This window comes from Trichomycterus rosablanca, chromosome 1 (genome assembly GCF_030014385.1).
Source record: "Trichomycterus rosablanca isolate fTriRos1 chromosome 1, fTriRos1.hap1, whole genome shotgun sequence".
Taxonomy (NCBI): domain Eukaryota; kingdom Metazoa; phylum Chordata; class Actinopteri; order Siluriformes; family Trichomycteridae; genus Trichomycterus; species Trichomycterus rosablanca.
This window is the reverse complement of record NC_085988.1, coordinates 74,373,743-74,401,568: the sequence shown is the minus strand read 5'-3', so window position 1 is coordinate 74,401,568 and position 27,826 is coordinate 74,373,743. Positions and strand designations below refer to the sequence as shown.

The 27,826-nt window shown below is 38.6% G+C and overlaps 1 protein-coding gene across 3 annotated transcripts; it reads right to left on the bottom strand.

Annotated features, from left to right (window-relative positions):
• Positions 1-58: 58 nt before the first annotated feature.
• Positions 59-27,826, bottom strand: tnnt2e (troponin T2e, cardiac). 3 transcript variants are annotated; one of them, XM_062996252.1, is made up of 13 exons: positions 27,766-27,826; positions 23,462-23,512; positions 23,343-23,350; positions 17,686-17,709; positions 16,114-16,135; positions 15,961-16,021; positions 13,587-13,703; positions 13,408-13,485; positions 13,184-13,297; positions 6,484-6,596; positions 6,235-6,325; positions 4,485-4,525; positions 108-248 (listed from the first exon to the last, which is right to left on the bottom strand). In XM_062996252.1, exons 2-13 carry the CDS (start codon positions 23,497-23,499, stop codon positions 203-205), a joined length of 753 nt encoding a protein of 250 aa, XP_062852322.1. In that variant the 5' UTR covers positions 23,500-23,512; positions 27,766-27,826; the 3' UTR covers positions 108-202. The 3 variants fall into 3 exon arrangements, with proteins under 3 accessions (XP_062852307.1, XP_062852315.1, XP_062852322.1); XM_062996237.1 differs by lacking the exons at positions 23,343-23,350; positions 23,462-23,512; positions 27,766-27,826 and adding exons at positions 18,178-18,198; positions 19,588-19,682 and having other exon boundaries at positions 59-248; XM_062996245.1 differs by lacking the exons at positions 4,485-4,525; positions 23,343-23,350; positions 23,462-23,512; positions 27,766-27,826 and adding exons at positions 4,193-4,230; positions 18,178-18,198; positions 19,588-19,655 and having other exon boundaries at positions 59-248.

The following is a 27,826-nucleotide window of genomic DNA, read 5'->3' as shown; positions in this document are numbered from 1 at the left end:
AGTGTAATGTAACATGACACTGCAAAATAAGAAAGAAACAAATGCCACAACAAAGTCATTACAACAACAAAAAGCTTTTTACTGTCTTTATGTGCTACACGTACAATCAAACAATACAGAGATATGTAATTATATTCAAATGCTTTCAGATAATACAGATTTAGTCTCCTGGGCTCCTGGTACACCTTGGGTTGATGCGTGTTTATCTCAGCCTGCCGCCCATCTTGCCCTTGCCACGGCCTTTGGCACTGAAAAGAAAGTCATCACAATATACAGTCATTTAATGTAAAATCTTTTTTAATAAAGTCTCTGTGGACTTCATCTACCAACTTAAATGAGAAACATTTTAAAGAGGAACAGCCAAATCTTTTAAATAAAATAAATAAATACATAAATCTTTGTGTTATGTCTGAACATTGATAGTATATGATCACAATATTTTATAATATAATATATAAAAAACAAAAAACTAAAAAATGGACAAATGATTGTTTACTTGTGTTTGTATTACATAAGGGCTGCCGAAATCAGTTGGGTGCTTTTGGCTGAAAGGTGGGTGGAAACCACAACTTATAACAATGTAAGCAAAAGGTTTGAATTGTCCAAAAGACAGAGCTCGAATTTTACAACGGCAATCAAAGCAGTGTGTTCTAAATCACACACTACTGTACTATTATATTTAGTTTGTGCACCTCTAATTGTTTCACTGCATACATTGTAGCATATAGGGTATAGCAGATGTCTGCATTAATAAAGTCTTAATTTTAGTGTGAAGTAGAATTAGAATTAGAGCGGTTTTTATAGCAGTTCATCAAAACCTCCAAAAAATACTTTTTGACAACTAATTAATTCCAATCCATAATCCATTGGTGTCTTGCAATCTAAATCAAAGGTCATTTGTTTCACAGATTTAAATAGTTACTGATATCTCATAATCACATAGTTGCGAGTTTATAAAGCACAGATTACTTGTACCTAGAAGCATTTACCAATGTATTAGATACTTAGTATATACAGTGTATCACAAAAGTGAGTACACCCCTCACATTTCTGCAGATATTTCATTATATCTTTTCATGGGACAACACTATAGACATGAAACTTGGATATAACTTAGAGTAGTCAGTGTACAGCTTGTATAGCAGTGTAGATTTACTGTCTTCTGAAAATAACTCAACACACAGCCATTAATGTCTAAATAGCTGGCAACATAAGTGAGTACACCCCACAGTGAACATGTCCAAATTGTGCCCAAATGTGTCGTTGTCCCTCCCTGGTGTCATGTGTCAAGGTCCCAGGTGTAAATGGGGAGCAGGGCTGTTAAATTTGGTGTTTTGGGTACAATTCTCTCATACTGGCCACTGGATATTCAACATGGCACCTCATGGCAAAGAACTCTCTGAGGATGTGAGAAATAGAATTGTTGCTCTCCACAAAGATGGCCTGGGCTATAAGAAGATTGCTAACACCCTGAAACTGAGCTACAGCATGGTGGCCAAGGTCATACAGCGGTTTTCCAGGACAGGTTCCACTCGGAACAGGCTTCGCCAGGGTCGACCAAAGAAGTTGAGTCCACGTGTTCAGCGTCATATCCAGAGGTTGGCTTTAAAAAATAGACACATGAGTGCTGCCAGCATTGCTGCAGAGGTTGAAGACGTGGGAGGTCAGCCTGTCAGTGCTCAGACCATACGCCGCACACTGCATCAACTCGGTCTGCATGGTCGTCATCCCAGAAGGAAGCTGACGCACAAGAAAGCCCGCAAACAGTTTGCTGAAGACAAGCAGTCCGAGAACATGGATTACTGGAATGCCCTGTGGTCTGACGAGACCAAGATAAACTTGTTTGGCTCAGATGGTGTCCAGCATGTGTGGCGGCGCCCTGGTGAGAAGTACCAAGACAACTGTATCTTGCCTACAGTCAAGCATGGTGGTGGTAGCATCATGGTCTTGGGCTGCATGAGTGTTGCTGGCACTGGGGAGCTGCAGTTCATTGAGGGAAACATGAATTCCAACATTTACTGTGACATTCAGAAACAGAGCATGATCCCTTCCCTTCGAAAACTGGGCCTCATGGCAGTTTTCCAACAGGATAACGACCCCAAACACAACCTCCAAGATGACAACTGCCTTGCTGAGGAAGCTGAAGGTAAAGGTGATGGACTAAACCCAATTGAGCACCTGTGGCGCATCCTCAAGTGGAAGGTGGAGGAGTTCAAGGTGTCTAACATCCACCAGCTCCGTGATGTCATCATGGATGAGTGGAAGAGGATTCCAGTAGCAACCTGTGCAGCTCTGGTGAATTCCATGCCCAGGAGGGTTAAGGCAGTGCTGGATAATAATGGTGGTCACACAAAATATTGACACTTTGGGCACAATTTGGACATGTTCACTGTGGGGTGTACTCACTTATGTTGCAGCTATTTAGACATTAATGGCTGTGTGTTGAGTTATTTTCAGAAGACAGTAAATCTACACTGCTATACAAGCTGTACACTGACTACTCTAAGTTATATCCAAGTTTTATTTCTATAGTGTTGTCCCATGAAAAGATATAATAAAATATTTGCAGAAATGTGAGGGGTGTACTCACTTTTGTGATACACTGTATGTGCACTCTAGGTGACATAGGGATACCTAATAATATGACCAGCAATAGTATTTACTGGTGTTTTACATAAACTAAAAGGAGGTCCTGGGTTCGATTCCCAGGTGGGGCGGTCCGAGTCCTTTCTGTGTGGAGTTTGCATGTTCTCCCTGTGTCTGCGTGGGTTTTCTCAGAGAGCTCCGGTTTCCTCCCACAGTCCAAAGATGTGCAAGTGAGGTGGAAAGTGAAGTGGTCCATTAAATTTGTGAACTGATGAACCAAATGTGTAAACATGACGTTAAAATCCTAATAAACAAACAAACAAAAACTAAAAATTTGAGTAAGTAAAACAAATGAAAAAAAGAGTTGAAAATGTAAACGTACATCATGCATTAGGATTAGTTGACACCCAAATAACAAAAACAACAAAAAATCCCAAACCCATTCCCAGTGTATGCATGCAAAATAAGTATAATCCATATATTCAAAAAAGCACACATCTACAAATCTAATTCCAAATAATAAGAAAGATGTAAATAAAAACAGACAGCAGTGATTTGCTAATCTATTTGACTTATAATAGTACAAAGGATATAATCAATGTTTTAAAAATGTACTGTATTATATTGTACTATACTTTCATTCTGCTTTCTGTTTTTATTTTTATTGTACCTACTGTACCAACTCACCGTTCCATTGGAAGGGACCTTACCTCTGACCAAACAACAAATCCAATTGCTAGACTTACCAAAATTGTCTTAGGATAAGGACTATGTGCTAAAAAGACCCTGTCTAGATGTTTAGGAAGAAAGTATGCCAGGTAAGAGAGCCACTAAACTGGTCTTATTAGGATCAAATTCAGGGATCCTAATGATCTTTCACCTTGATGCCAGTTAGGTTACAGGATTGAGCTGGATGACATGCTCAAAGCTCGCACCCGCTGGCATCTGGAAGTCCCAAAGGGTCTGGTCCATTAAGTTCATTGCATCATTTTTTAACTGAATAAAACTACATACACTATATGGCCAAAAGTAGTTGGACACCCGACCATGCTGACCATGAGTTTGTTGGACACCCACTTTCAAAAACAAATGGTATTAAAATAGAGTGACCTCTATGTGATTTTTTTCAGCTATAACAACAGCCACTTTCCTGAGAAGGCTTCTTACAAGACTTTGAAGTATGTCTGTGGGAATGTGTGCTCATTCTGTCAAAAGAGGATTTGTATGGCTGGGCACTGATGTTGGCTAAGAAAGCCTCAGTTGATGTTCTAGTTCATTCCAAAGCTGTTCGGTGAGGTCAGGGCTCTGTGCAGGCCACTGGAGTTTATTAAAACCAAGCTTTTCTCTTTATGTCTTTCTGGACCTTGCTTTATGCACAGGGACACAGTCATGCTAGAACAGGAAAGGGCCTTCCCTAAAGGTGGAATCATATAACCCTTTATTAATTGATTTACTACACCTGTTAGCAATTGTTATAGCTGAAACACATGAATTTAATAATTAAAGGTGTCACAGTAATTCACAGTAATAATGGCAAGAACATTTCTGCCAGTCCAGGACCCTTTGGCACTAGGAGAAAGTGACCAGTGTGGCACAGTGTACTTACCTCTGGTGATCCCTGACTCGAGCCAGAAGCTGAGTGATCTGTAAGGAACACATATGGAAGCCTTGCTGAGCACAAAAAAACACATACTACTGAGTGCAGCAAAGAGAAACCTGTGAATCCAGGGACGTCCGTATGAAAGCAGCCTCTGACCAAACCCTGCCAGTCACCTGCCTTTGACCTGCAGCCACAACTGAGCAAAAGAGCGAGCCTCCAGACCCAAGATAAGTCTGACCAGTTACTGATAGCAAGCTACACAACAGTGAGGTCACCTTCCTCACAACCATTTACTTACAACTTTTGCTGTTCATTGATTCGGGACTGGAGAAGTGTGATCTGCAAGTAAGTGACAATTTTAGACAGGCGCTTAATTATCATCATTATCATCATCAACTTCTCCGCTTATTCATTCCAGGGTCGCGATGGCAACAGGGCAAGCAAAGAAGCCCAGGTTCTACTCTGAGCTCTTCCCATATCTCTGAGCCATTCACCCCATCACGGACAGTATGTCCAGCAACCCGCCAGAGAAAACTCAATTCAGCTGCTTATACCCTTGATCTCGCTCTTGTTTAGAGCAGGGGCTTACTGTAAAGAGAGAACCTGTACTTCATGTACTTCATACTTAAATGCAAAGAATGCATGCAGGTACTGAAAATCCACTAAAATCCAGCCACCAAAATTGATTTATACACCACATATTTTAAGTCTGCATACTAACAACCTTCCCCATCTATCAAGTGACAAACTTTTTATTACCTTGCTGTAAACTCGGAGTATAATCCTTGCTTATTATGATACATACATGCTTTAAAAGTTGGGATCCTAAGAGGTTATTTACACTTACACATTCCTCTGGACCTAGGCCTGCTTTGAAACTGAGTTTAATATTATTACTGGGTATGTCAAATGAGTTTTTCAAATCAAGGTGTGCTCCCAGGCTTGCCGGCCTATTATCAGACTTATAGACAAGGTTCCGGGGGTAACTTAAACCAAACTTGCAGACTTTAATGTATGAAAATCCTCTTCTAAAGCAAAGAGGAGTAATGTGATTGGATAAAAACATCAACTACTTTCTGTTACAGAGCTCTTACATACCTTATTTGCAGTCCTTGATCCTTAATGCAAATAGAGCAAAGAAGGCTTTAAACACAAGTGACTAAAATTCATGAAACCCCCCCCAGTCCTGACCTGTCCCCATTAGAGAATGTGTGGAGAATTTTGAAACAAAAAATGCGACAACGACGACCCCGTACTGCTGCACATCTTAAGACGTGTTTGCAGCAAGAATGGGACAAAATAAAAGCTGAAACACTAAATCACTTGGTATCCTCGGTGCCAAAACGTCTTTTAAGTGTGGTGAAAAGGAATGGCAACATTACAGTGTAGTAAATGCTTTACTGTGCCAGCAGGAATGGATGTTTACTAATAAATGAAATGAAGTTGAGCAGACAAAACATGAAATATCTCAGGTTTATCCTGTCTGCAATAAAATAAATGTCAAAGTAAATGTAAGAAACTCTGTGTTTTTTTTTATTATTTGCATTTTCCATGCTGTCCCAACTTTTTCTGATTTGGGGTTGCAATAAAAAAATGCAGCCCTGACTTAGTTTTAATTATTTAGATAGAACGTGACTATGTGAACACAATGGTGTTGATAATGGTTTTGCGTGAAAACAGTATAGTATAGTTAATATTGAATGGTAAAAGTAACTTTTGTCTTTTTAAATTAGCATTATACATTTGCTTATTTAATTTAATTAGGACAGAATTTAACAACTGCCTCTCAGTGAATTTTCAGTTTGAATCTCTTTTGTTCTTTTCTCACTACAATGTAATGTGTTAAAATGTTTGCAGTTCTTGCACATTCCTTAAATGTGGTAAATAGAGACAATGTTGAAAAAAATGCAGAGTTTTCCTTTGATTAATTCATACATGGCTTTACCGACTATATAAACTTGTCAAGATTTATCATCTCTCCATCATAATATGGGTTCAGGTATCCTTTTAATGTAGGTCACACAAATTGAGATTGTTGGGGCACTTACATCGTACTTCTGTCTCTTGAGTTTCTCACCGAGGTCAAACTTCTCAGCCTCCAGCTCCATCATCCACTGCCACAGCTCATTGGCCTTCTCTCTGTGAAACGAAATAACACACTCAGACAGTTTCAAATCTCAAACTTGATCTAAGGGCACTTGATGGCAATTTGTGAGTTCGTGTATGTGCCAGAGGGAGTTGGTATCACGCAGGCATGAATGTTATGATGCACTGAATGTCAGAGAGCAATGACTTACTTCAGTTTGTCCTCAGACAGATGGTCGATGTTGAGTGGCTTCCTCCTTTCAGCCAAAATCTTTTTCTTCTTCTCTCTCTCAGTCTGTTTCTTCGCCCCTTTACGACCCTCCATCTGTCAGAAACAAAACACGGAATAAGATGAATTGGCTGCTTTAAAGAAAAAGGAAAAGAATAATCAAGAACATATCTGACATCAATTTAAAATCAAAAGCTTTGGAAGTTTGAGGGCAAATTCTGCAGTATTTCAGACTTAGGAAACTTAATGAAAATGATATTTAATTGATCTGAGAACTGAAATGAACCATATTTAAGTGTTTTTGTTGTTAACATCAAAGAAACGTTTTCAGTGACTGACTGACTAATCCCAATTGTTTAAATACACTGATCAGCCATAACATTAAGCCACCTCCTTGTTTCTACACACACTGTCCATTTTATCAGCTCCACTTACCATATAGAAGCACTTTGTAGTTCTACAATTACTGTCTGTAGTCCATCAATTTCCCCCACATGACCACCACAAAGCAGGTATTATTTGGGTGGTGGATGATTCTCAGCACTGCAGTGACACTAACATGGTGGTGGTGTATTAGTGTGTGTTGTGCTGGTATGAGTGGATCAGACACAGCAGTGCTGCTGGAGTTTTTAAATACCGTGTCCACTCACTGTCCACTCTATTAGACACTCTTACCTAGTTGGTTCACCTTGTAGATGTAAAGTCAGAGACGATCGCTCATCTATTGCTGCTGTTTGAGTTGGTCATCTTCTAGACCTTCGTCAGTGGTCACAGGATGCTGCTCACGGGGGGCTTTTGGCTGGATATTTTTGATTGGTGGACTATTCTCAGTCCAGCAGTGACAGTGAGGTGTTTAAAAACTCCATCAGCATTGCTGTGTCTGATCCACTCATACCAGCACAACACACACTAACACACCACCACCATGTCAGTGTCACTGCAGTGCTGAGAATGATCCACCACCTAAATAATACCTGCTCTGTGGTGGTCCTGTGAGAGTCCTGACCATTAAAGAACAGCATGAAAGGGGGCTAACAAAGTATGTAGAGAAACAGATGGACTACAGTCAGTAATTGTAGAACTACAAAGTGCTTCTATATGGTAAGTGGAGCTGATAAAATGGACAGTGAGTGTAGAAACAAGGAGGTGGTTTTAATGTTATGGCTGATCAGTGTATGCTTTAACAGAAGTCAAATGGGGGCATCAATACACTAGATGGCGGTATACACACAAAATGAGGACCACCAAATTATCATCGACTTTAATCTAGCGATTCTGTAGCTGTGTTGTTATAACAAAAAAGTGCTACGATTAATCGTGTGAAATGTAAAACGATGATTTAGTAGTCTGAAGATTGGACAGTTGAGACAAGGGTGTAATAAATTCCATCATTGTGTCTCTAGTATTAACGTTTTTCTGTGGTTTCTATAATGATATGAAGCACTTATTAAATGTTTTAGATATTTGCATAGTCATCTTTTGTGACCATAATCATAGAAATATAGAAATGGCTTATATCACGGGTGCCCAATACGTCAATCGCGATCTACCAGTTGATCGCACAGTGCACGCTGGTAGATCGCTCCTCATTCAAACAGGTCAATGTGTTTGACATGAATTGTGGCCACCATTTCTTTAATTTGCAGTTTGTCACCATAGCTATGCCTCAGCCCGCCTAAAGCACTGCAAATCTAAAAAGTTTTCATTCATCAGTAGCCAGTTTGCACCATTTTTGCATTTTTCCTTTTGTAACCTACACTGTTTGTGAAGATAAGTGCGCAACCAAGCACAAAGAAACCAAAAACGATTGAACAAATCGATTCGGGCAAGAACACTGCAAAGATGCTGTATCATTCATACATGGAAGAAGCTGACGGAGAAATTTTAACCCTGCAATCTGACATTTATATGAAGTAAAGGGCCTCTGTTGCTGGCTGAGGAAAAATATCCAAACATATAAAAATGTGCCACATATTTAACAGCATTTTTGGATCAACCTATTTGTGTGAATCAGCCTTTTCCCACACAATAATAATGAAATCTAAATATCGGTCCACCCTTACTAATGAACACTTGGAAGACAGCTACTGTCCAGACTACATAAACCTGGCTGACACCATTCAGTGCAAATCAGAATAAAGTTAGTGTGATTTTTCAGTTGCTTGCCCTGTAAAGCTGAATATCAATATAGGCAACCGAAGTGCATTTAAAAAAGCTTCAAAGCTTTTTTGAAAAATGATAAGGCCAACCTTAAAAATTAGATCGCGATGACCTGTCGGATGAAATAGTAGATCTCAAGCCATGAAAGTATGGGGACCCCTGGTTTATTTAAGCTAATCTCTGAGAGTAACATCATTCATTACTATATCTAATGCCCCTTTTCCACATGGTACCCTATGGCAGGGTTTTTCAAACAAAGAGAAAAATAATGATAATTAAGTAAACTAATTTTAACAGGCACAAAAAAAATTTACTTATACACGAACGCCCCCTTGTGGAGGCTTTACGTTACACCTTTTAAATCACAGTGGGACCAGATTGCCACAATTTTCATTAATTAAGTACATTTTGTTTTGTGTTTTGTTTTGATGAATTTGATGTGTTTTGATGTATTGCCTGGGTCACGGTAAAAATCATGGACAAAATGTGGGTTGCTTGAAAAAAGTTAAGAAAGGTTATTTAGATTGACAGGTGACCCATCCTGTATGTAAGTACCCATGCTAAATTTGGTTACCCTCCTTGATCAGGGACCAAAGTATACCAAAGCTGTGTGGGTGGAACAAGAAACATTGCAGGTTGTTGACTAGTTAAAAGAATCGGCAAAGGAGTAAGACAATACAAGCGTCATATTTAAAACTACCCTACAATACATTTCTCATTACAGCAGTGTCAAGATAAACATTAAATTCTTTAGAAAATTAAACACCACAAAGAAACCTTCAGGGCGTTTGGGTGGCGCAGCTGTCAATTGTCCAAGGAACTACCACAGGGATCCAGGGTTCCAATCCCCAGCAGTGCTATCAGACAATCAGGCATCTACATACAAACATGATTGTCTATAACTGAGAGGGTGGCCGAGGTTCCACAAGGGATTTGCGTCCTGTCCAGAGTGTGCATGCAGTAATTCTGGTAAGCCGGACCTGCCAGTATTAGCTCTCAGAATAAATTGTACAAAAGCAAACTGACAACACATTAGGGACGGTACCAATAATTCTGGATTTAGATGCATACCAGATTGTACTGCAGGGTACCGTGTAATGAAAAGGGGGCTTTATGTAACAGCTTATTCTGACCAGAAATCTAATGTTGAAAAATGTTCTGTTAGATATAACAACTGGTAACTAAGTAACAGTAAAGGCCCTTTTAGCTTTGGCAAACAGTTTAACATTAAGTTTAAAAGGTTAAATAATGCATTGATTCAACAGCATGAATCATTTGTGTTGTATCCCACATTTCGTCGCCCCAGCTGATGCACTGATGGACAGGTACTATTAAAGTAAGAAGTAGCCCCATCAAGCATCCAGACTTTAATTTTAATAAATGGATTGTACACTTTAACAGACAACGAATGCATTTTTCCCAATTATCCTTCCAATCTAGTCATATCCAATTACCCGATTGCATTACGCTTCCTCTCTACTAATGCTGATCCCCACTGCTGATTGAGGAGAGCGAGACTGTCACACACCCCCTCCGACATGTGTGCATCTTTTCACCTGCACGAAGCGAGTTCAAATGCGGATCAGCTTTGTGTACGGAGAGCCACACCCTGATCAACGCATTATTCCTCGTCTCTGTGCAGGCGCCATCAATCAGCCAGCAGAGGTCGTAATTGCATCAGTTATGAGGTCCCTATCCGGCTTCCCGCCCTGTATGAACAACAAGACAATCGTTGTTCATGTAGCCGCTCAGCCCAGCCCGATGGCAGAGCTAAGTTTTAAAGCGACGAGTTCGTAATGTCAGCTCTAGTGTGTTAGTGTGTTTTACTGCTACGCCACCTGAGCGACCCCCAATATATCATTATTAATAATAGTAATAATAACTAATTTGTCTTTATTTTTTGTGGTGCTAATTTTGAAATGTTGTTCAAGAAATATGTTAAAGGCTTATTATTATACTTGTTGTATTCTTAAATTTTCTTTATGCATTTTCTCCCCTTTTTCTCCCTTTTTAGCAATTGCCCGATTGCGTCATGCTTCCTCTCCACCAATGCGGATTCCTGCTCTGATTGAGGTTTTTGTTTGTTTTTGTTTATTGCCATTCCAGCTCAATTTGGCTATGTACAGTGTATCACAAAAGTGAGTACACCCCTCACATTTCTGCAAATATTTTATTATATCTTTTCATGGGACAACACTATAGAAATAAAACTTGGATATAACTTAGAGTAGTCAGTGTACAACTTGTATAGCAGTGTAGATTTACTGTCTTCTGAAAATAACTCAACACACAGCCATTAATGTCTAAATGGATGGCAACATAAGTGAGTACACCCCACAGTGAACATGTCCAAATTGTGCCCAAAGTGTCAATATTTTGTGTGACCACCATTATTATCCAGCACTGCCTTAACCCTCCTGGGCATGGAATTCACCAGAGCTGCACAGGTTGCTACTGGAATCCTCTTCCACTCCTCCATGATGACATCACGGAGCTGGTGGATGTTAGACACCTTGAACTCCTCCACCTTCCACTTGAGGATGCGCCACAGGTGCTCAATTGGGTTTAGTCCATCACCTTTACCTTCAGCTTCCTCAGCAAGGCAGTTGTCATCTTGGAGGTTGTGTTTGGGGTCGTTATCCTGTTGGAAAGCTGCCATGAGGCCCAGTTTTCGAATGGAGGGGATCATGCTCTGTTTCAGAATGTCACAGTACATGTTGGAATTCATGTTTCCCTCAATGAACTGCAGCTCCCCAGTGCCAGCAACACTCATGCAGCCCAAGACCATGATGCTACCACCACCATGCTTGACTGTAGGCAAGATACAGTTGTCTTAATACTTCTCACCAGGGCGCCGCCACACATGCTGGACACCATCTGAGCCAAACAAGTTTATCTTGGTCTCGTCAGACCACAGGGCATTCCAGTAATCCATGTTCTTGGACTGCTTGTCTTCAGCAAACTGTTTGCGGGCTTTCTTGTGCGTCAGCTTCCTTCTGGGATGACGACCATGCAGACCGAGTTGATGTAGTGTGCGGCGTATGGTCTGAGCACTGACAGGCTGACCTCCCACGTCTTCAACCTCTGCAGCAATGCTGGCAGCACTCATGTGTCTATTTTTTAAAGCCAACCTCTGGATATGACGCCGAACACGTGGACTCAACTTCTTTGGTCGACCCTGGCGAAGCCTGTTCCGAGTGGAACCTGTCCTGGAAAACCGCTGTATGACCTTGGCCACCATGCTGTAGCTCAGTTTCAGGGTGTTAGCAATCTTCTTATAGCCCAGGCCATCTTTGTGGAGAGCAACAATTCTATTTCTCACATCCTCAAGAGAGTTCTTTGCCATGAGGTGCCATGTTGAATATCCAGTGGCCAGTATGAGAGAATTGTACCCAAAACACCAAATTTAACAGCCCTGCTCCCCATTTACACCTGGGACCTTGACACATGACACCAGGGAGGGACAACGACACATTTGGGCACAAATTGGACATGTTCACTGTGGGGTGTACTCACTTATGTTGCCAGCTATTTAGACATTAATGGCTGTGTGTTGAGTTATTTTCAGAAGACAGTAAATCTACACTGCTATACAAGCTGTACACTGACTACTCTAAGTTATATCCAAGTTTCATGTCTATAGTGTTGTCCCATGAAAAGATATAATGAAATATTTGCAGAAATGTGAGGGGTGTACTCACTTTTGTGATACACTGTACATGGCATTAGATGTGGGTTCAAAAACCAAGTTTAAGTTAAATCAAAATTGATGTACTATATTTGGTTTTTTATTTTTAGATAATTCAAGAAATTAAGTATTTTTTGTGCATTATTGTGTTGGAAGAGATCTTTCATATTAGTGTCTTTGTAATATGTTTTTCTGCTATTGTCGATGGCTTGGCATTCTGTCAGGATATGTTTTATTGATAACTGTGATCCACAGTACTGGCAGTTTGGCGCATCTTCCCCCAAGAGAAGGTGTCTGTGAGTCAAGGCTGAATGTCCTATACGGCATCTTGTTAAAATCGTTTGGTCGTGTCTTTTCATTGGATAATGGGTAGGGGTTCTGTCAAGTTGTGGCTTGATTTCATAAAGTTTGTTGGCTGTGTTGCGATTCCATTCCTCTTGCCATGTGTTTGTGCAAAGTGATCGGATTGTGTAAAGGGCCTCTGATTGAGGAGAACGAAGCTAACCCACGCCCCCTCCGACACGTGGGCAGCATGCCGTATGCATCTTATCACCTACACTTTGACGAGTGTAGTGCAGCTCAGCATTGTGTACGGAGAGACACACCCTGAGAGCACTCTTTTCTCATCTCTGTGCAGGCGCCATCAATCAGCCAGCAGAGGTTGTAATTGCACCAGTCATGAGTGAGAGACCCTATCCGGCTTGGTCCCACCCATATCTGAACAACAGGCCAATCGTTGTTCATGTGGCCGCTTAGCCTTAGCCGAGCTAGAAACAGTACGAATGTATTTAAAAACATACAAATTACTCTAATTTGCTCTTATTTAAGTTCTGACCTTCTGTTGGATTCCACCATACTGGTGTGTCATGTTGGTGAGAGCTTTCTTCTTCTTGGCATCATCATCTTGCTTCTTCCTCTGTTCCTCTTGCTCTCTCCTCTCCTTCTCCTCCTGTACAGTTAATGAATTTGCCCATTTTCAAAGTTAGCTCTCTTTTAGTAGTTTTTTTCTTCTAAACATACACGATTACTGAATGATTGACTGGAAGCGGAGTCGCTCACCGCCAGACGGGCCTGTCTTTCCTTCTCTTTCTCTGCACGGATCCTGTGCTGTTCGGCTCTCTCGCCACGACGCTTCTCCTGCACACAGTGCCAGTTCAGTTGAGCAGTCAGCTTCTAATTAGAATGATAAATTGGGGCTTAATTGCTGTGGGACTTGTACAACACTTATAGTGACTTACAATCCTGTTGACCAGAGCAATGAGCTCCTCTTCATCCTTCTTCCTCTGGACGAAATGAGCCTCGATCAGGGACTGCAGCTCAGCGAAATCCTTGTCCTGACGCTTCCTGTGAATGTCCTGTTGTAGAGTTTCACACATTATTACAACTGTGAGGATTTAAGTTGACATCAATTTTGGGGTCACTTACAGAATTACATAAATGTTATTTTACTTTATTACATTAGAAAATAATCATAAATTATTATATTATACACCGATCAGCCATAACATTGAAACCACCTCCTTGTTTCTACACTCACTGTCCATTTTATCAGCTCCACTTACCATATAAAAGCACTTTGTAGTTCTACAATTACTGACTGTAGTCCATCTGTTTCTCTGCATGCTTTGTTAGCCCTTTTTCATGCTGTTCTTCAATGGTCATGAACCCCACAGGACCACTACAGAGTAGGTATTATTTAGGTGGTGGGAGAACAGGGTGAAAGCAGGCTAAAAAAGTATGTAAAGAAACAGATGGACTACAGTCAGTAATTGTAGAACTACAAAGTGCTTCTATATGGTAAGTGGAGCTGATAAAATGGACAGTGAGTGTAGAAACAAAGGTGGTTTTAATGTTATGGCTGATCGGTGTATATTATATATTATTTTGTGGCTGAAGTGGTATTTTTTTTGGGCATATAATCCACTACATGTGTTTTACACTTCCAATCTGTTATAACCTACTGTATGTACTGTAGTTAGCAAAAATAGTGAAAAAGGTCATATATAGCTGAAATTCAGCTATCACCTCTGAGAGTAAAAATATATATTAAAAATGTGACCAGGTCGCTCAGGTGGCGCAGCGGTAAAATACGCTAGCGCACAAAAGCTGGGATTTCGAATACATCGTATCGAATCTCAGCTCTGCCATACGTCTGGGCTGGGCGACCACATGAACAATGATTGGCTGTTGTTCAGGGATGGGAAAGCCGGACCAGGGTTCCTCATAACTGGTGCAATTACGACCTCTGATGCCTGCACAGAGTTGGGGAATAATGCTGATCAGGATGTGGCTCTCTGTGCACAAAGCTGATCCGCATATGAACTTGCCTCGTGCAGGTGAAATTGGTAATTGGATACGACTTGATTAGGGGAGAAAATGGGGGGGGGGGGGGGGGGGGGGGGGGTTGACCAGGTAGATCTTCCTTGCCCTAATTATTTTAAGACTTCTAGACTTAAGTATTCTAGACCATCATTGAGTCCAGAAATTCATTGGGGTCCACTTTTTGCATTTTGAATTAATAAGACATAGTTTGGAAAGGCACACTCTGGGTCTATAAGGGCTTACATTTACTCTTTATGGTGTGTGTTCGAAAACCTAGGGAGCTCTCTACATAAACAGCATTTTACGTCATCCTTTGCGAGCTCCCGAGAAGTAGACTGTTCGAAATCCTAGATGCCTTAATATGCTCACTAATAAGATATCTTAAAATTTCAATGCTATTTTGACTCAAGAACGAGTGAGCATCCGATGCTGCCTTAGCGGTGAAGGCAATCCCAGCATTCATGCGGCACAACTTTTCTCACAGAAAAATTAAAAAACATGGCGGACGGTGCGGAGAAACGAAGCTGAGTTATTTTCCAACGTAAATAAATTATTACTGATGTTATTTATTTGCAGATTCGGGCTTGTCAGCGAATTTAACCGTTTTCGGTACACGGAGGAAGATGTTACTTGACATGCTAGTGCGTTGTGCCACCCCATCCCATTGGTTTAAATGGCAAGAAGCTAACTGTGTTAGCTTAGTTAGTGAAAACTGATGAAATCACTGTCTGAGTAGTGCGTTCGAATAACTTATAAGTCAATGACTTATTAGAATCCTCTCTACTCTAGTGATAGCTCAGTGGTTAAGGTACTGGACTAGTAAACAGAAGGTTGCCGGTTTAAGCCCCGCCACCACCAAGTTGCCACTGTTGGGTCCCTGAGCAAGGGGCTTAACCCTCAATTGCTCATTGTGTAAGTCGCTTTGGATAAAAAGCGTCTGCTAAATGCTGAAAATGTAAATGTAAATACTTAGGCAGCTGCCTATGTAGGCAGTAAGACAGCAAGGCAGCTCATTAGGTTTTTGAACACACCCATAGTCAGGAGAAAAAAATGCATAAATTCATGGATGTTTGTGGACTTCTGCTATTGTGGCAAAGGGCAAGGATATGGCACAATATTTAAGGCTTTGAGTGTTACCATTCGGTCACAAAAAAAAGTAGAAGTAGAAATCATCCAGATTCCAAAGTTGCCAAGGCATCATGTCTCATAGAAATGTCTCACTTTTGACTCTTTGACTCTACATATTTAGCTTTAGGAATCTATATATATGAAGGGCAAAGAAAAACTCACATCAAAGTCCACCTTGTCTCCCTCTGGGATCTTTGGAGCCGCAATATTTGGCATGAACATCCTAAAAAGGTTTTAATCAGATATTTCTTTTTAAATGAACAGTTTATATAAGTGAAGCAGTAGGTCAAAGTTCAATAATTCAATAAATCTTACTTTGGCTTCGGTTTCGTTTCATCTAAACAAGAGATGACATAAGCATTGGTATTAATATTAGCATTTGGATTATAGTTAAATTGAACATAGCAAGCATATCTACAACCCCAAATCAGAAAAAGTTGGGACAACATGGAAAATGCAAATAATAAAAAAACCAGTTTCTTACATTTACTTTGACGTTTATTTGATTGCAGACAGGATAAACCTGAGATATTTAATGTTTTATCTGTTTCATATTTTATTTATTAATAAACATCCATTCCTGCATTTCAGGCCTGCAACACATTCCAAAAAAAGTTGGGATGGTAAAGCATTTACCATTCCTTTTCACCACACTTAAAAGACGTGTTGGCACCAAGGATACCAAGTGATTTAATGTTTCAGCTTTTATTTTGTCTCATTCTTCCTGCAAACACGTCTTAAGCTGTGCAACAGTACGGGGTTGTCGTTGTCGCATTTTTCCTCTCAAAATTCTCTATTGGGGACAGGTCAGGACTGCAGGCAGGCCAGTCCAGTACCCGTACCCTCTTCTTCCACAGCCATGCCTTTGTAATGTGTGCAGCATGTGGTTTTGCATTGTCTTGTTAAAAAATGCATGGACGTCCCTGGAAAAGATGACGTCTTAAAGGCAGCTTATGTTGCTCTAAGATCTCACTGTACTTTTCTGCATTAATGCTGCCATCACAGAATTGTAAATGACCTTTGCCAAGGGCACTGACACAGCCCCATACCATGACCGACCCTGGCTTTTGGACTTGTTGCTGATAACAGTCTGGATGGTCCTTTTCGTCTTTGGTCCGGAGCACACGGCTTCCATTTTTTGCAAAAAAGACCTGGAATGCTGATTCATCTGACCACAATACACGTTTCTACTATGTGATGGTCCATCCTAGATGCCTCAGAGCCCAAAGAAGTCGATGCCGCTTCTGGACATGGTTAACATAAGGCTTCTTTTTAGCACAGTAAAGTTTTAAGTGGCATTTGTGCATGTAACTCTGTATTGTAGTGCCTGTATTGTTGTGCCCTTGGCCTTTACATACTGAAATTCCTCCTGATTCCTTGAATATTGATATTATGCACTGTAGAGGGAGAAATATGCAAATGCATTCCAATCATTTTCTCACACATTTGTTGACAAACTGGAGATCCTCTGTCCATCTTTGCTCATCAAAGACTCAGCCTTTCCTGGATGCTGTTTTTGTACCAAACCATGATTACAATCACCTGTTGACATCACCTGTTTGGAATCACATCAGTATTTAGTTTTTTCACCTCATTACTAGCCCTAAATTGCCCTGTGCCAACTTTTTTTGGAATGTGTTGCAGGAAATGCAGGAATGGAGGTATATTAACAAATGAAATGAAGTTGAGCAGGCAAAACATGAAATATCTCGGGTCCAAACTGTCTGCAATCAAATACAATTCAAAGTAAATGTAATGTACACTGCATTTTTATTTTATTTGCATTTTCCATGCTGTCCCAACTTTTTCTGATTTGGGATTGTACTTGCTTAATAGATACTACAATTCTAAGTACTAAGCATTCTAATAAAGGAAAACAAATAATACCTGTAGCCTCCTCTTCAGCAGGAGCTAATGTTTGGAATAAACAGATTTAAGAGCTTTATTTAGACATATACATTAAATTATACAACACCGATAATACAATGTAGACAAATGATGTATTTTCGTTTTATGTAAAGAGCAATATACTAGCTAATACTGCATACACGTTTGGCATTTGTAAAGACCAAAGATGGACAACAGAATATAACAACCCTTAAAACCCTTAGAAGCATTTTAATCAGGTGGTCACCCAGTGTTCTGACCGGTGATGACTTTCTTCATCAATCCAAACACTCGTATATTTAATTATCAGATACAAGACATATAATCAAGCATTGGTTGATCTACATGCCACAGTTCAGCATGCTTTAGTGTTCTAATTAACGTCAAGTAAAATATTAAATACCAAAATTCGTTCAGGTGTAAACACAGTAACACAGTCATAACTAGAATACAAAATCAATGTAGAGGTAAGAAAAATAAATAATAGGTTACCTTCTGCTTCTGCTTCAGGTTCTGATATGAAAACATGAAACATGGATAAAAATGTAATGCATTACACACTACTGTGGATGGAAAGTCTCTGTAGTATAGTGTATATTCAAGCCTAAACAAATGTCATGTTGACTGAAATGAAAATGGGAATACTGTAGTAGGTAAGTATGTTTTTGTTTATCTTCTATCACAGCTTCTGGTTCTGATAATAAATGTAAAAAAATGTGAAGATACAAAATGTTTCAGAATTTAGGTAAATATAATTAAAGAATAAAATTAATACATTTTTTAATAAGTGTTTTGTACACTGATCTGCCATAACATTAAAACCACCTCGTTGTTTCTACACACATTGTCCATTTTATCAGCTCCACTTACCATATAGAAGCACTTTGGAGTTCTACAATTACTGACTGTAGTCCATCTGTTTCTCTGCATGCTTTGTTAGACCCCTTTCATGCTGTTCTTCAATGGTCAGGACTCTCCCAGGACCACTACAGAGTAGGTATTATTTAGGTGGTGGATCATTCTCAGCACTGCAGTGACACTGACATGGTGGTGGTGTGTTAGTGTGTGTTGTGCTGGTATGAGTGGATCAGACACAGCAACGCTGTCCTGTGACCACTGATGAAGATCTCGAAGATGACCAACTCAAACAGCAGCAATAGATGAGTGATAGTCTCTGACTTTACATCTACAAGGTGGACCAACTAAATAGGAGTGTCTAATAGAATGGACAGTGAGTGGAAACGGTATTTAAAAACTCTAGCAGCGCTGCTGTGTCTGATCCACTCATACCAGCACAACACACACTAACACACCACCACCATGTCAGTGTCACTGCAGTGCTGAGAATGATCCACCACCTAAATAATACCTGCTCTGTGGTGGTCCTGTGGGGGTCCTGACCATTAAAGAACAGGGTGAAAGCAGGCTAAAAAAGCATGCAGAGAAACAGATGGACTACAGTCAGTAATTGTAGAACTACAAAGTGCTTCTATATGGTAAATGAAGCTGATAAATGGACAGTAAGTGTGGAAACAAGGAGGTGGTTTTAATGTTATGGCTGATCGGTGTAGCTCCAAAACTCACCAATTAATTAAATTAAATTAACTATTGGAATATATTAATGAGAACATGGTGAGTGTAAGTATGCAGTAAGAAATATTACCTTCATCTTCAGGTGCTATTAATTAAAACATAAAATGTGTTTTTTAAATGCTTGTAATGTAATGTAATTAGATTAAAATGAATTTAGAGTCTACAAAGATGATTTCTTATGTTAGAATATCATATATTAGTCAATGTGTTTTATGAAAATGAATGATTGAATTAATTAATTAATTAATTATTACAGTAAAATGTAAAATGTAAATAGATGTAAAAAGTTTAAAATGAATAAAACTTTACCTTCTACTTCAGGTGGAGCCGCTATCATGAAAAAATAACATTAAAAAAATTGCAGTACAAAAATATTATACAAAAACTTTTTATATAATACAGTAAAATGCCCAAATCCCATTTTAAAAACAGATTTAACAGATTTATATATATCAAAGTTTCAAATATCAGCCAACACCAGTACTGATTACACTGACTTTCTACAGGCAAGCTATGCAAAATCTTAAAGATGTGTTGAGGCTGTGTTTAGTCAAGTTTTAGTTCTGTCAATAAACATCTAACACGTTCACAGCATATAATATCAGTAGACTGGATCAGAGAATATGTCAACAGTACAGTTGGTGTCGTACAGAAAAATGAGTCCTGTTGACCTGGGTTTGTTTCCTGCCTCATGTTACTGTCTGTGAGTTGTGTGTATTCAAGCCACGTCCACATGGCTTTCTGTTGGTTACTGCTGGTTGCCCAAAATTTTAGACTGGAAATACAGTATAAATGAAGAATTGTTTATTAATAGAATTTTGTTTTATTGCTTTAGGCAGAAAATTATCCTAAATATTGTGACTTTTTTGAGGCACTCTTTTTTTGGGGGGATCTAGTGGCAGTTTAGAGTAGCCAATCCATCTTCTACATGTTTTTAGGAATACATGTAGAAGAAATACAGCAATTATAGGAAACAGTATAACTGATTTTATTGTAGATACTAGTATTGTTTACTATTACAGTAAAATGGTTTTGAAAGGCGCCTCCAGTTTGATTGGTGTTTATTAGAGATCAGAGATTTATTCAATAGAATATATAAATATGATTGACTACAAATGGAAGATTTGAAATAAAATAGAGGAAAAATAAAGGATTTTGAATTTTTTAATTATTTAAATCTAATTACTTTTGGGAGACGCACTGTACTATACACATTAATATGTGTAAAATAATCTGAGAGTTCAATAAATATTTATGTGCCAAAAAGAACCCCTACATCCAGGACACTGTTTTAATTTTGATATAAAAAAATGACAAACTACATTAAACTATGTCACATGGAAACGAGAAGTCATTAGAGAAGCAATGATTTAATATTAATTATTATTATTGTGTCAAATATTGGCCCAATACATAGGATGTATTTAGTAATCTGATTAGAAACATAATATATTTTTAATCAGATCCACTGTTGTACTGTAAATACTTGTGGTTTTGACTGAAAGGACACAGATCTTGCACATAAAATCAAACACAATTAATCTTAAAACATGGCACCAGCATGTGGCATGTGTTGTTTCTCCTATTTTTTTAGTGGCAGAGTTGACCCTGTAAGTAAAAGAATGTCAGAACTGGATCAGTATCTGGTATTGGTCGACACTTTAAGCTTTGATATTGGTTTTGTATTATAAATGGAATTGGTGCATTGCTAGAATTCAGTAATGTGTTTTATCACAGTACACATCATGCAATCAGTACAATCACAATAGATTGATGGTGCATTTCTATTCTGAATGAAATGTTATATTACGTATGACTATTAATCTGTACAAATGAGAAGTCAAGGGATAGATTAAATAGGCAGGATTTATTCCATGAATTTTAGGTGGTCAAAAAACAACAAAAAGTAAACAGGAGTATCATAAAATGAGGGTGAATGGTGTTACCCTACTGATAAATGTTACCTGAACACATTAAAGAGGAAGAACCCATTGGTGTTAGAATGTATGAACACAAACATGCACTTCACAGCAAACCCACATAAAAGCAAAGCTTTACCTTCTTCTGTGAGTTCCTCCTCCACTGAGTGGACATAATTAGGATAAGTATAAATGCAGCCAAAAGCAGCAAAAGCAAAAACTGATATTCATTCTATGCAAACCCAGCTGTACATTTGTAGTGTTAAAAAGGTTTTAGCTTTACTAGCTTTTACTAGCTTTTTACTTTTTAACCTGTAAAGGAGTTTAAAGAGGTTAAACTGCAGCACATGAATTTGGTATAAATTAACCAAGAAGCATGAATACATATCACCTTAGTCAGAACATTGAGATCCACTCAACATTAAATAGTTTTTTTGTTATGCATTTTCTCCACATTTTCCTCCCGATTTAGCACACTCAATTTTGTCTTCCGCTGCTGAGAGATACCTGATTGCATCCAAGAAGAGCACGTCACTGTACACGCCTCTTTCAACACGTGCACAGCCCTGCTCTTCTCGTCCCTGCATTCTGCACAGGTGTCTCTTTCGCCAATCAGGGTCCTTACACAGCGTATGAAGACCCACCCACCCACACATAGTCTGGCCCCCACCCTGCAGATACGGTGGCCAATTAGTATCTGCTGCAGGCACTGCCAATTATGCCCGCCAGACGGCGCCCAGCCGACCGGTGGCAACACCGAGTTTCTGAACTCCTCGGTTCGAAACTCGGTGTTGCCACCGGTCGGCTGGGCACCATCTGGCGGGCATAATTGGCAGTGCCTGCAGCAGATACTAAGCTGGTGTGCAAATGGGCGCCAACATTAAAAAGATTTTTGTCTCAGAAAGCATATTTAAAAAAAAAAAAATCTTGCATATCAGTTCCGTATCAGTAATTGGATACAAAATTTCATTGCACCCTGGTACTTATGGCATGTAGATCTCCTTTATTGGCAGACATGGAATAAATCTATTTAACTTCATGTCAAATCCCCTCTTCTTCTATTGCATTGTCAATGCCTCTCTTACGCATGACATTAGTGCAGGATAAGAAGTACCACAAACTTGCACACACCCTGTCAGACAATTGTGACTTGTGACTCCTCTGTTTAACAGCCCAACACATACATAGGAATACACTGTACTCCATGTAATACTCTATCACTCATGTTAGCGTTTCGGCCAAATAGTAGAAGTATCTGCTGTGTCAGCAACAAAGAGAAACCCTGTCTGATTTTAGCCAATTATAAACACCCTTGAGGTGAATTAAAATGTTAATTTTAAGCCAGGCATTCTCATGTAACACCACAATCTCACAAATGCTTTATATTAACTGTGGAGGCTGTAAAGGGAGTTTTGGTTGGGGGACACTTTGTTTTAATGCCCATGGTTTTGATTGGTGTTTATTAGAGATTTAGGCAATGAAATATATAATTAGGACTACAAATGGAATACTTAAGAAAAACAGAAGATTTTGAAACAAAATTTTAAAGATTTAAATCTAATTTGCTTATTGGGCAGCACGGTGGCTAAGTGGGTAGCACTGTCGCCTCACAGCAAGAAGGTCCTAGGTTTAATCCCCAGGTAAGATGTTCCGGGTCCTATCTGTGTGGAGTTTGCATGTTCTCCCTGTGTCTGCGTGGGCTTCCTCCGGGAGCTCCGGTTTCCTCCCACAGTCCAAAGACATGCAGTTAGGTGAACTGGAGATACAAAATTGTCCATGACTGTTTGACATTAAACTTGTGAACTGATGAAACTTGTGTAAAGCGTAACTACCTGTTCTGTCATGAATGTAACCAAAGTGTAAAACATGACATTAAAATCCTAATAGATAAATGTACTTATTTTGTGGGTATTACTAGGATATAAAGTGACTTGTAATATGACTAATGGACATCCATGGTCATACTAAGTTTGTTATTCTTGATTTTGGATCACTTGTTTTTTTATATGAGTACTAATTTTACCCCTGTAGCTGAAGTAATATGTATTTACTATGTAATTAACTAACAGTATGTAATTATTGTGAGCTTATAAATCAAGTAGCTTATATTAAAAGGTAAACTTGACTTGCCAGCAACATTCTTACCTTCTTCCCTATAGAGAAAAAGACAGACAGAAGGAAAAAAAACATTAAATAATTATAGGAGTATGAATATAGAATAATACTAAAGATAACATAGAGGTAAGATAAACAGTTATACTTACTGCACTTCTTCCTCCACCACTTCCTCAGTATCAGACATGATTACACAGTTCCTGAGAGCAGAAACACATGAATCAGTTAGAAAAACGTTTTCAAAACTAGAAATAAGCAAAATAGCTGAATATTCTACCATTTAAAGATCAACCAGAATACATATACATGATACCAATCCTACTTTTTAGCCCACAAATCCCAATTTTTGAATCCTGAAATGTAAATAAATGTACTGATTTTTTAAAATTAAACTGGCACTAAAATACTAAAACAAACAATTTCTATGTATTATCAATTCTGATATCACTTCTTTGGCTTGTGCAATTTTGCCTGATTGATTAGGAAGTGGGGGTGTACAACATTTTTAAGGTTTAGCTACGGATGCTCGATCTGGTTAAATTCAGGACAATGAGATAAATTTTCCTCATTTTAACTGCTCAGTGTTGATTCGGAGGTGTGCTTGGCTTTATTTGGTTTGCACAATTCATATTTCACTAAATCTTGTCCAGACTGCCAGTCCATGCTGCTAAAAAGCATCCCCAAAACATCACACCACCATCACCATAGGTTATAGTAAGGGATGATGCTACCTGACTAATACGATTTTCCAGACTGTTTTAGTCTGTTAAGATATGGTTGTTCCAAAAACATCGCATCCAGTCGCAGCCTTTGATTTTTGCACATCCATCGGAGCAACAGCTGGTGCTCTTTAAGTTTATTGTTTGGAGTTTAAAGGTGACCTGACCTAGGCAGTGTGACTATATTTTCTAAACTTTTTATGATGGACTAAACTGAACTCAGGTATCTTTAGTGAATTTGTCCTTTAATATCCTTTGTATTCTTTTCCATGTCAGTGTTTTCCTATGATTCAAACCCTACCATATTATAAATGCTCTTTTGACTACATTTTGATTTGTATTTGTATTTTTACCATACTGAAAGACATATTGTTAAAATTGCTGTTTAAATATTTTAGTATATTATTATATTTTTATTATATTTTAGCTGTCATGATGAGCTCTGTTTTACACAGGTGTTGACTATCAACAAAATGCGTAAGTTAAAACATTATATATAATATAATATATTGCATTATTTTTTACTGATTATTAGTTTGCTGGTGTAGAATGTTCTATAATGTCATGTGACTGTGTCATTTGAATGCACCCATTATGCAATACATGGTCTCTTGTCAAGGCTGGAAAGAAAAGCCAAACTGCCTCCATTATAGTGAGAAACATTTGTAAAGACATGATTTTTCCTCTGGGGTTAATAAAATGATCTATCTTGTCTGGATTGGTCAGAATCCAAGAATCCGAGCAGTGATAGCTCAGCAGATAAGGTACGGGACTGGTAAGCGGAAAGTCAGTGGCTCAAACCCAACCACTGCCAGGTTGCGCCTCCCACTGTTGGACCATTGAGCAGGGCCCTGAAAGTCACTTTGGTTAAAAGCATTTGCTAAATGCCATACATATGAATGTTAAACAAAAAAAAAAAACAGGTCTGCCATAAATAAGATTAGTCTGCAGGTAGTGTGGGTGCTGCAAAGCACCAAGGTCCTGAAAGTCTGGGTTTAGACCTCACCTCTAGTCAGGAGTTTGGTATGGCCTACTGTGTCTGTGTGGATTGTTTTCAGGTACCCCAGTTTCCTCCCACCTCCCAAATACATGCAAAAGCTAAAAAGGTTACTTTTATCCCCCCCACCCCACCCCAAGTGTAAGAGACTGAGTGAGTAAATAGTTAAGCAGTTCTAGTCTTCTGTAACTGTCTGTGAAGAGTTTTATATCTACTCCTGGTGTCAGCATTGGTTCCCTCCAGGTGCTTCAGTTCCCTTCATTGCCCCACCTTACGACATTCAGAAGGTACTGTATATTGGCTAATGTAAGATGACCCTGGATGTAGGTGAATAAGTGAGTATATGTGTGTGAATGAGTGTGTGCTCCTTTTGGAATTGGTCCCTGTGTAGGGTGCATTTCTGCCCTGCATATTGAATGACCCACAATAACCCTGAAAAGAAATGTTTACTACAATTGTGATATTGTGAATCATGGAATTGTGAAGTATAAAAGTATAATAATAAGTATATATAATAAAGACCTCTAGTATCACTATAAACATTTAACTTCACTGTGTTGTCGTATAACACACAGTAGCAAATTGAGCAGTACTTTCAACACAATGAGGAGCATGTCTCTATAACAATGACCTGAACAAACTAAGCATGTTTCAAAAATAGACCACAAGGACACATGCACCTTTGATTTACTGTGCAAATAAGTGAGAGGCTTGGATGAGATCAGCCAAGTTCATTGTCTACAATAGTACGTAGCACCTGTTCCAAAGCCTACTTTATTATTTGTAAAAATATTTCCTTCTTACCCTGCATCACCTGTCCCAACTCTTTTACAACCTGCTGATTTATTTTCTGATTTATTGCGTGAGCAATGTCAGCCAACATTTCAGAGCAGCATGCGCTCTATTTCAAAGGATTGTAAAACTTAGTGTGGAAAATCAATAAGATAAATTACCTTTTTTAACTACAGTGACTTTTTTTAAAGTCAAGCAACTGACATAAAAATATCTGGTTTATTTTACAAACTCGGTTCTGAAAAGGTTTGGACAGCTAAAAAATTAAGTAAATAAAAACAGACCTTTTTAAGTAATTCAATAAATTAATATTATTGGATTTTTTTGTATGTAAATTGTACAGTCATTCTAAATTGCAAGGCTGCAAAACCATCCGAAAAACACCTGTTGTTTTTTCTATAATTTGAGAACTGAGGACACCGTTTGTATAAAGTTGTAAAAGTGGAAGGTTAAAGGTCATGGGCATTCAGTATTAGTTTCTTGACTTTGCCCTTTATGCACAGACATTTCTCTGAACTCTCGGAACCGTTTAATAATGTAATGGATTGTAGATGGTGAAATCCATAAATTCCTTGCAATTGAGAAATGTTGTTCTCATACTTATACTGTTGGACAATTCGCTCGTACGTTTTTCTCAAAATAGAAAACTTCGACTTAACCTTGCTTGTAAACGACTAAGCATTTTATACCCGATGACAGCAACACCTGTTACCTATTGGAAAGTGGAAACTTGTGGAGGGTTTTTAAACTTGTTTGGAATGTGTTGCAGGCATCAAATTAGGAATAAGTGTATATTCTCAAAAATCTATTTGATTAAAAAACATGAAACATCCTCTTTTTGCAATTTGTAATTAATACCTGTTAAAGACAGTTCATAAATCATTGCCATCAGTTTGTATTTGAATTTTACTATTGTTCAACTTTTTGGAACTGGGTTTGTATTTAGATTTTGAGACACTTGTGTCATTTACTTTTTAATACAATTTTAATGCAATAGGATATATTAATTCCATATTTATTTTGTTTGTTTGCAGTCTTTCCTAAAGTCTGACATAAGATGTACTATTACAATAAAACACAAGGAAGGTGGTGCAATATGTTACATAATAAACACACTTTTTAAAACTCTAGTATGTAACTCTGCTACTGCTGCTTGGACCACTGCTGTGTTAAATCTGAATAAACTGTTTCTGACCTGGGTTGTGCTGTGCTCCCCAACCCCATCCAAATGAACCTAATTACTATTCAAGTAATGTCAACATGGGCCATCATAGTGCACCAGATCTGTCAGACAGCTTTGATTTAATGTTTAAAACTTTTCTGTGTACACTGTGTTAACTTTAATACTCACAAATATTGTAACAAACATTGTAACAAGTTTCAACAGCTTTTTATACTGATGTAAGGAAAAGCAATTAACTACACTTTCTCACTCTTATAGGTGTCAAAGCCTGAATATGATAATCAAATGATATAAGTACAGCTAGAATGAACTGATCACACTAGCAAAGTCACATAGTCTTAAATCCTTCCAGTCTTTGCAGTAGATTAGCCCTCTCTGAGTGGTATTACGCAAGTTAAACTTTAATAAGCTGTTGGTGCTCTTGCCATGGTGTATAGACTGGAATAACATGGCCTTCTAGCTGCAGGAATGTGGCAGATAATTCCTGCATTAAACAGCATTACGTAAAAACCCCAAAGCATCCCAACCACAAGTGCTTTCTGATATTACTGATGTTCAAGCTGTCGCTGGATAAACCTTGGCCTTATCTCATACACTTTTATTGAAATGTTACATCACAGCCTTTGAATACAAGCCAGTGACTATCCAGGTGATGTTTTTGTTTAAGTATTATTTATTTAGATCAAAATGCAGACACTTTAGACCATTTTGGTATTTAATAAACATCTAAAACATGAGAAATGATGTGTCTTTTTCTCTTACCTGAGATGTCCTCAAGGACAGAGAAGGTCTTATTCTCGAGGGTCCAGGGCACAGACAGATT